Here is a 9,604-nt window from a genome sequence, read left to right on the forward strand (position 1 = left end):
CATCACCAGTTCTCGCTTCACCGACTAGTGAAAACGGCCCCTACTGTCTCTATCTTAACATTTTATATGTTTCACTTAAACTGCTGAGAAGAGATTACTTGAATCAGCTGGGACCGTTTGAAAGAGGTACCAGAGGAGGCAATTTTGGAGGGCTTTTTAAACATGACGCCATTTGATAGCAAATAAAGCTGAGAGAATAAAAAACATAATCAAACATAGAATTCATTGTGACGTTAGTTACCCTTTACTTCCTATAAATGCTGCATGACCTGCTGGGTTTCTCCAGCACTTCTGTGTTCAGATTCATTGTCAGAGTACATGCATGGCATCACATTCTTTTTCCTGCCGGCCAGACAGAATTACCACTTACTGGTAGTGCCAAATAAAAAAAACTGCACACATGTGCACATGCAAACAAAGAACTGTAAACAAACTGTGCAATAGAGAGGAAAAAAAAATACAAAGAGCGAGTCCTTAAATGAGTCCCTGATTGTTGTTGAGGAGGCTGATGGTGGAGGGGTAGCAGCGGTTCCTGAACCTGGTCTCGTGGTACCGATACCTCTTTCCTGAGGCAGCAGCGTGAACCGAGTGTGTGCTGGATGGTGTGGATCCTTGATGATTGCTGCTGCTCTCCGACAGTAGCGCTCCCCGTAGATGTTCTCGATGGTGGGGAGGGTTTTGCCTGTGACGTCCTGGGCTGTGATGCAACTGCTCACCACACTTTCCACCACACCTCTAGAAATTTGCCAGGGTTTCCAATGTCATACCAAACCTTCAGCAAACTCCTGAGGAAGTAGAGGCGCCAACGTGCTTTCCTCACAATGTCATTAGTGTGCGGGTCCAGGAAAGATCCTCTGAGATAGGATGTCACATAGAATTCAAAAGAAACAGGATAGCCCAAGGAATCTGTCCTCGCAGGGGATGGTTGCTCAAATGGTATTGCTGCCTTCCACGAGAAGCTTGGTTCATACATGATGGAGAAAAGAACAGCAAGATATATTCACTGGGTTCGGTGAAGTGGGCAGCAGTAGAGGAAAAGAAAAATATTCAGTATGATAGCTGAGCTGGGCGGTGATCCAATTCCATCCTGTATTCGGCCGTGATGAAACTACTGTCAGCAGAGAGCTGTGTGGTGAAGTGTCCATTCGAATGTCAGATTCCAAGCACATGAATGTTTTTGAGAACACTGTCATAACATCTGCTGAGCCAACTTCCTTATCAACATCTGGTGGACAAAATACCAGCACTAGGAGCAGTCACCATCAATACAAGTTGCCAAAGAGCTTCTCAGAAGTCACATGATAAAGAAACAAAACAAAACGTTCCACACAAAAATCAAGATTTCTTTGAACTCACCGGACTAAGTTTTCCGCCAATAATGTTAAATCCAAGCGTGTCATTTTCTCTGTGCAAAACTACAGTTAATGGTCTGGTTTCTCCACCCTGTGAAAATAAAATAAAATAATGAAACAAATTAGCAGCATTCAAAAACCAATGAAACTAAAAATTTTTAGTGGCTCCAAATACAACTGAGTGTCTTCAGCAGTCCTCTCCTGTGAAATGACAATTGAACTTTGCCTTCATCACCCAAACCACAAGGCCATGAACCATTAACCAGGTGGCAGTCCCCTCTAAAGCCTTATCCCACGACCAGTAATGAACTCCAAATTTCAGGCTGACATTCTCATGGGATACCAATCGATTCAAAGGTCACATCTTTCAGATGGAATACTAAACCAATGTCCATTCTACAATCTTGGATAGTGTTAAAGATCTCTTAAAGTTATGCTGAAGAATTGGGATGGTGGGTGGGAAAAAAAAGTTGGGGGGATTCTCTGTTATCCCAGCCAATGTGCATCCTGCATTGTGCACAAACTGGCAGTATTTCTGACATTACAACGGTGATTGGTTTTCAAAAGGATTTTGCCTATTAAGTAGTTTAGAACATCCAACGCACATGTCAAAGCATCAGATCCATCATTCATTGATCACTTTGTTTGATGAGGTGATTCTGGACATTAATTCCTAACTTAAATCTTCCCAGTTTGAGCCGGATTCCAGTTTTAACCAAATCTGGTCTCCCCACACATTTAAACAAGTGGTCAATGCAAACCGTAATAGGTAATTGCTCAGAGGGACCAAGAGCTCAGACTGATTTGACTTTTGTCTCAGTTAAAGTTTAAACATGCAGATCACATGCAAATCGTTGCAATGTGAATGGGAAGGCATCAGGAAGAACAGTGGTGCGGAGCTTGCATAAAACTGCTTTAACATGAGTTATGACCTTCTGTTCACCCATAATTACATGACCACACTCTCAACGATTGACTTCCAGGATCAGACTCACTTTGAAGTCGGCTCAAAATAGGCACAGGGAGTTGTCCTGTAATGATTTGAAGATTTTTTTTTTTTAATTGTACAAACTTATTCAAATATTGATTTAAATTTTTAAATTTAAGCAACATTCATAATTTCACCAACATCTGACAGCCAGCTAAGATGGGGCACATGTTCGCAAACTTCCAATGCATTTTTCCACGTAATAGGAACTCCTGTGATAATGTCAGATCTTCTTGCTTACATGTGGCAAGCGTCATCTGACAAATTCCCAACAGGCAACACAAAGGAAATGATCCTGGAGACCAACGATGCATCAAAGACCACAGGCAAATAAAATTTTCAATGAGATTACTACTCCGATTTTCGGGGAAAAGGCTCTAATTCTACTACCCGGTTTTAAAAAAGTCTCCCTGATTATATTCCAAAACATTTGCATTCAACGTCACAATTTATTTTTTAAATACCTTTTTAAATTATCCCTGGTGTATCCAAAACCAATCATTGGGGCAATTTTAATCTTGGAATAATATGCAATGATAGTACAGGTTGCCCTGTAAAGACAATGCATCCCTCTGGAAAATCCATAAAGTGAACACCGTTCCAGATGGGTCTGACCATCCATGCATCATTTTGTACTCCAATATCCCGTGGGAGGAATTGCATTCCATGAATCTGATCAATTGCCCTCCATACCTTTGCATCAAGGGTCTGTGCACAACTTAATTTGCTCACTCTCATCTCCCCATTAGAGAACTATTGTTTTCTTGCATCCAGGAGGCCAAGCTAATCTCTTTGGCAATCAATGCCCCCCCCAATCAAAACCATGCCCTCCACTTATGACCAGCAGAGTGGCAGGTGATTTGACAGAATCTCAAAAGGGCTACTGATTAAAATCAATCCTTCAACTCCAGCAAGCAAAATGTGCCCTTCAATGCATTGAATCACTATGCAGCTCTTTTCATATGGGCCAGGTTTGGGATCCAGAATGGAAGGAAGATTGTTCACACCCAGGACTGTCAATTAAAATCATACAATAAAAATTATGAGAATTTAGGCTCAGTTTTATTGCTCCATTTCAAATTCATCTCCACCCCTTAATCTTAAGAACAGGCATTAAGCAAATAGCAACCTATCTATCCTAAAGAAATTAAACATGGCTCAAGGTACATTCAACTGACCGTGCAAGAAATTAGAAGCATAACTAGAAGGGGCGCTGTCTGTAAGGAGTTTGTACGTTCTCCCCATGCCTGCATGGATTTACTCCAGGTCCACCAGTTTCTTCCCATCGTTCAGACATACCAGGAGTTCTAGGTCAATTGGGTGCTATTGGGTGGCATGGGCTCATGAGCCAAAAAGGCCTGTTACCAAGCTGCATGACTAAATATTAATTTAAATGCTGGTAAAGACTACTACTTTTATATTCATAAACTGCTTCTAATCACTGAAGGGAAAGCAGAAATATTTTGTTTGTGAGGAGACAACAGGGAGTGGTGGTTCCACCTATCTCAAGTGCTCCTGGTACACTAGTGCTCTCTTCCACCAGAGTTACCACATTATCCCCGTTTTCCTGACAGTGATCCTTCGCCTGTTCATTTTAACCCCTTCAAACTGAGTGATGAACCACCAGTAAGAATTCTCAAAGTACAAATTTATTGTCACAGTACATAGACGATATCACATACAACCCTGAGGTTCTTTGTCCAGGCAGAATTTCTTCATATTGGTAACTGTGAGCTGTACTCAAAATACATATACAAAAGAGAGAACTGTAAACGAACTGACTGTGTAAAATAGAAAAAAAATTCAGTAATAAATAATGTGCAAAGTAAGTCTTTAAATGAGGCCCTGATTGAGTTTGTCGTTGAGGAGTATGATGGTGGAGGGGGAGCAACTGTTCCTGAACCTGGAGTTTCAAGCATTGTGACACTTGTACTTCCTGGCAGCGAAAACAGAGAACACCCTGGGTGGTGCGGATCCTTGATGACTTGCCCAACGGCAGCGTTCCATATAGGTTTTCACTATGGTCGGAAGAGCTTGGCTCCGTGCTGTGACCACTACCTTTTGCAGGGCTTTCCGCTTTCCACTCAAAAGAATTGGTGCCCCCATACCAGGGGCCACGAGGTGCCCAGTCAGCACACTTTCCTCTACACATCTGTCGAAGTTTGCCAAGGTTTCAGATGTAATACAGAACCTCACAGTTCACAGCCAAATTTATTGTCAGAGTATTTACATGATATCACATCACATGAACTGCCGCCAACTCCTGATGATGTGTTTTCTCCACGATGCCATGTGTATGTTGGTCCAGGAAAGATCCTCCAAAATGGTGACTCCCAGGAATTTAAATTTGCTCACCCTCTCCACCTTTGATCCTCCAACAATCACTGGATCATACACCTCTGGTTTTCCTTTCCTAAAATCCACAATCAACTCCTTGGTTTTGGTAACACTGAGTGCAAGGTAGATGTTAGCACCAAGTTTTCAATCTCCCTCCTAAATGCCGACTCATCGTCCCTTTTTATAGCCCATCGTCAGCAAAGTCATAAATGTAAAGCAAGTAGAGCAGTGGGCTAAGTACAAAGCCCTGTGGAAATTGTGGAGGTGCCGATCCGCACTGATTAGGGCCTGAGGCCACATTTCTGGCCTTGATTTTGCTGGTGGTCTAGCTCTTTAAAGGCTACATACCAGCCTGCTTGACTCAGCTGTTGCCCAGTAGATCAGAAGATCATTAATGTGGTTCAACAACTCGTCAGTAGGAAGAATTGGGATTCTCTACATGGAGGGCGCAGGACGGAAACAAGCTCAACGTGTCCACGTGGAGCACTACAATCGCCCCACTGAACACTTTGTTCCATACCATTCCAATTCAAGTGCTCACCAAGATGCTTCTTAAATGTTCCAAATTCTTTCCACCATGGCCTTCTCAAGCAGTGCATTCAAGATTTCAAATACACTGCAAGGAAGGGGGAACCCCTCTGGTCCCTCAAAGCCTGACACCCCTCTTCTCCTCGCACCATTGCTCTCTTGTTTGCAACACCCATCAATGAAAAAACATCAAACACTGCCCATCTACCTCCCTCATAGTTTTGTCTTCAACCTTTCATTCTACTGCAGAACTTGTCCATTCCTCATCTCTGCACAAGTTCATTCGGCCTCCAAATCAATTGGAAAACATCTCGACCACCTTTCCAAAGACGGACAACAGTTCAAACACAACAGCCTGGGGCCCTGTTTGAGAGGTTCAGCCACAACACAATGAACTGCTGAAGGGTCATCTTGTAATCCCTGATTTCAGTCACTGCAGGGCTCCAATGAACAGCTGTATTTAGAACAGCAGCAATGCTGAAGGAGTCAAAGGCATTGACAGACATAGGAAGTCATGCCTGGGCCAGCTGGAATGTGAAGACCAGATTAAACTGGTGCCGCTGGCACATTCAACCAATGTCCCTTCTTCTGCCGTTGTGATCCAGTCAACTTTGTCTTTAAATTAATGCAGAGCTAAGTGCAAAATTGGAAACAAATGCTTTGACACTTGAAAGATTCATAATTTTTTTTAAAAACACTAATTAACATTCGTTCTCCAGCACAGCTTTTGTTTGCATTTTGATCCAAAGTGATGATAAATATTTTGCAAATTTCCTAAAACTTTCCTTTGGTTAAAACATCAAGGGAAGAATAAATGTAAAAAAAAATAGACTGTGAGAATTTGTGGAATTAATTCATCCCAATCTGTTTGGTCTCTTTCACTGGAGTTACATGGGCAACTGACATTTAGCAAGTGCAGAGAAAGGGATTGTAACACAGCAAATGTCAGGTACAATTGATCCTCTGCCAATTGTCTCCCCCTCCCTCATCTTGTCCCGGATTCACATTTTTTCTCCCCTGCCTCACACTCAACCCCAAAAATTGCTCACCCACAATAATCCTCTCTCCACACAACTCTCCAACCCTCTTCCTCAACTTTGCCTGGACTTGCTTTTGTCCCTCGACAGTCCAAAACTTTTCCCTTTCCTCACTTCGACATTGCCTACTTCTTCCAATTTAATCCAGTACACCCTCTCCCACATGTCTACAACACGCTCCTTCCCTTCTCTTCACACCTCACCCCTGTCCACAACTCCCCCACCTAATGTTCTATCCCCATGAGCCCCTACCTTCTTCCTCTTCTGCCCCTCCTCTTCTTCCCCCCTGAACTCAGCATTCCTCCTCTCACCCCACAACCCTGTCCTCTCCCCATGACTCTTACCCTACCCCCATGTCCCCATAGCCCCTCTCCAGGACCCCTCCTCTTCTCTCCCCCCTCCTCTCAGCACATGGAACCCACACCCTCAACTCTCTCCACAAGCCCCATTCCCCTCCTCCCTCCCAATGACCACTCCAACTCCTCTCTCCTGACGAACCCCACCCTCTCTCCAACCCTTCCTCTCTTCCCATGATCTCCATCTCCTCCTCGCTCCCCACGATCTCCACTCCTTCCACTCTTCCCACGATCTCTGCTCTCTTCCCATCATCCCCCACTCTGACTCCCCCCTCCTCACCCATCACCCAGCCTCTTCCCTTCAACCCTCCTCAAGACTCTCACAGCCTCCACCCACCCCATGACCCCCACTCCTCTACCCTCCCACGACCCCCACTCCTCTCCCCTCCCGATGACACCCACTCCTCTCCCCTCCCCTCATGACCCCCATCTCCCAACCCCACCCCTCGACCCCCACCTCCCTACCCCACCACAAGACCCCCACTCCTCTCCCACCCCATGGCCCCAACCTCTCCTCACCCCATGACCCCCTCTCCTCACCCCATGACCCCAACCCTCCCCCCATGAACCCCTCCTCCTAACCCTCCTCTCCCACCCCACGACCCTCACCCCTCTCCCCTTACTCTTCTCCCCACCCCTTCCCCCACAACCCCCACCTCCCTACCCCCACCCCAAGAACCCCACTCACTCCCCACCCCACCACTCCCACCTCCCCACCACTCCCACCTCCCCACCACTCCCACCTCCCCACCACTCCCACCTCCCCACCACTCCCACCTCCCCACCACTCCCACCTCCCCACCACTCCCACCTCCCCACCTCTCCTACCACCCCCACTCCTCTCCCCCCACGACCTCCACCCCTCTTCCCACCACACAACCCTCACCCCTCTCCCCACCCAACGACTCCAACCTCCCTACCCCACCACCCCCAGTCCTCTCCCACCCCACAGCCCCAACCTCTCCCCCACTACGACCTCCACCCTCTCCCCCCCTACGACCTCCACCCTCTTCCCCCCCCTACGACCTCCACCCTCTCCCCCCCTACGACCTCCACCCTCTCCCCCCCCTCCCCTCCGGGGGCTCACCCGGCAGCGGCCCGCCTCCTCCTTGCCGTGGCCCATGTAGCGCTGCACCTTCCGCTGGTAGCGCAGGGCGGTGAGCTGCACCTCGCTCTGCAGCGCCGAGACGCGCGCGAGCAGCGCCTTCTCCCGCTTGCCGGCGCGGGCCGCCTGCTGCCTCAGCTCCTGCGCCAGGCCGGCCGCCTGCATCTGCAGCGAGCCGCTCTGCGCCCGGAGCGCCTGCAGGCAGCAGTGGCGGCCGCCGGCCGGCGCCAGGTCGCGGTGCAGCAGCACCAGCCCGCAGCCCTGCTCGCACATGCCCACCGGCCGGCACTCGCAGCTCTCCCGCATGTGGACGTCCATGTCCTTCAGGTTCAGCACCTCGTTGCACCCCTTGTTCCTGCAGCGGGCCGGGCTGTGGTCGCACATCTCCACATGCTCGGCCAAGTTCTGCAGGGTCACCACCTTGGTGCATCCCCGCAGCCGGTAGTCGCACTGGATGTCCAGCTTGGAGATGAGGTTCCGCAGCGCCAGGACGTGGTTGAGCTCCTTGGTGGCCATCGGCTGGCACTTCGCCGGGCACATGCCCTGCTGCACCACCCAGGGCAGGACGCAGCCGGCGCAGAAGACGTGCCCGCACGGGGTCGTCAGCGGGTCCTCCAGCACCTTGTGGCACAGGTTGCACTTCAGCTCGGGGTCCACCTCCCCGGGGAAGCGATCCAGCTCGAAGCCCATCTCGCCCCGAACAAGTTCACAAAGTGGCCCGGAGCCGCCCAGCTGCGGCCAGGGTCATTGGCGAGACTTGCGCGCTGGAAGCCGGCGAGAGAGTGAGTGCGGGGCTGAGAGTTTCAACTGGAGGCAAAACTCGGAGACTGGATCTCTCTCCCCTGCCAGCATCAGCCGGGGCTGCCAGCCGTATTCCGCCTAAAACAGCCCCCTCGTCAATTCCAGCTCCACTCTCTACCCTCCCCGGGGGGAGGGTTAAAAAGTGCATCGCCTGGCTGATGGCGTCAAACGTTTAATATCAACTTTATAAAAGCCCCCCGGGAGGTCCAAAACAACCCCAGACCAGATCGGACAAGGGACGGAGGGAGGAGGGGGGGGAGGGGGGAGGGGGGAGGGGGGGAGGGGGGAGGGGGGGAGGGGGGGGGTCATCACTCCTCTAGAATTGCCTGTGTGTCCCACCCTTAATCACCTTTATCAGGGGCAAGGACTCCTTCCAAGAAAGGACTTTGATCTGAGAAGTTGGCCTCCCGGCTTCTGCTTTTGACCCCCTGATGGCATAATATCAATCAGCTTGTGGGTTTTTTTTAAACTCCAGACTTCAATAGCTCAACTCAACTGGATGAGCATCACTGATGAAACAGCCAATGTTCAGGTCTGATCCCTGATCAAAGCTGTGGCAATGGATAACAGAAATCAACCTCTCCAATTTTGGTTCACCCACCCCCACCCCTGGCCCTCTCTCTCTTTCTCTTTCCCTTTCCCTCTGTCCCCTTTTCTCCAGCTCTCCGCCCCCTTCCTTTCCTACCAGAGAGCCACTCTCTCTCCTGTCCCCTCAGTGTTTTCTCTTCTACTCTCCACTTGCATCTATCTCTTGAGAAGTAAATCACGAAAATCTGTGGGCGTTGTGGTTTAAAAAAAAAAATCAAAATGCTGGAGAAACTCAGCAGGTCAAACAGGGTACGTCATGTAGCGAAGGTGGAGATCCATCACCGACGTTTCAAGGTATCCAAACTAGAAGGGAATGGGAGGTGTGCTAAAGGCAGTGTGGTGCTACCACTATGTGTATAGATGTATGTATGGGCTGGCCCGTCCTCTGAACCTGCATCTCCTCCCTCCTGGATATCCCCATAAAGGCTGTTACGCTCAAGCCCCTCCTTCAGTACCTGTCTTGGAACCAGGCCACCAACATGCAAGCTGTGCTGACACTTTAAGGTGTTTAA

The 9,604-nt window shown here is 48.9% G+C and overlaps 1 protein-coding gene across 1 annotated transcript in view; it reads right to left on the reverse strand.

The window, feature by feature from the left end:
* Window positions 1–8,540, reverse strand: part of LOC138745796 (E3 ubiquitin-protein ligase PDZRN3-like) — a 496,353-nt gene extending 487,813 nt beyond the window's left edge. Inside the window, exons 1-2 of the mRNA XM_069903108.1 lie at window positions 7,686–8,540; window positions 1,357–1,443 (exon numbers count right to left, since the gene is read on the reverse strand). Coding sequence (XP_069759209.1) covers window positions 1,357–1,443; window positions 7,686–8,393 — 795 coding nt within the window. The 5' untranslated portion in view covers window positions 8,394–8,540. The remainder of the gene's footprint in view (window positions 1–1,356; window positions 1,444–7,685) is intronic.
* Between the last annotated feature and the right edge of the window lie 1,064 nt (window positions 8,541–9,604).

Source organism: Narcine bancroftii, chromosome 11 (genome assembly GCF_036971445.1).
Source record: "Narcine bancroftii isolate sNarBan1 chromosome 11, sNarBan1.hap1, whole genome shotgun sequence".
Taxonomy (NCBI): Eukaryota; Metazoa; Chordata; class Chondrichthyes; order Torpediniformes; family Narcinidae; genus Narcine; species Narcine bancroftii.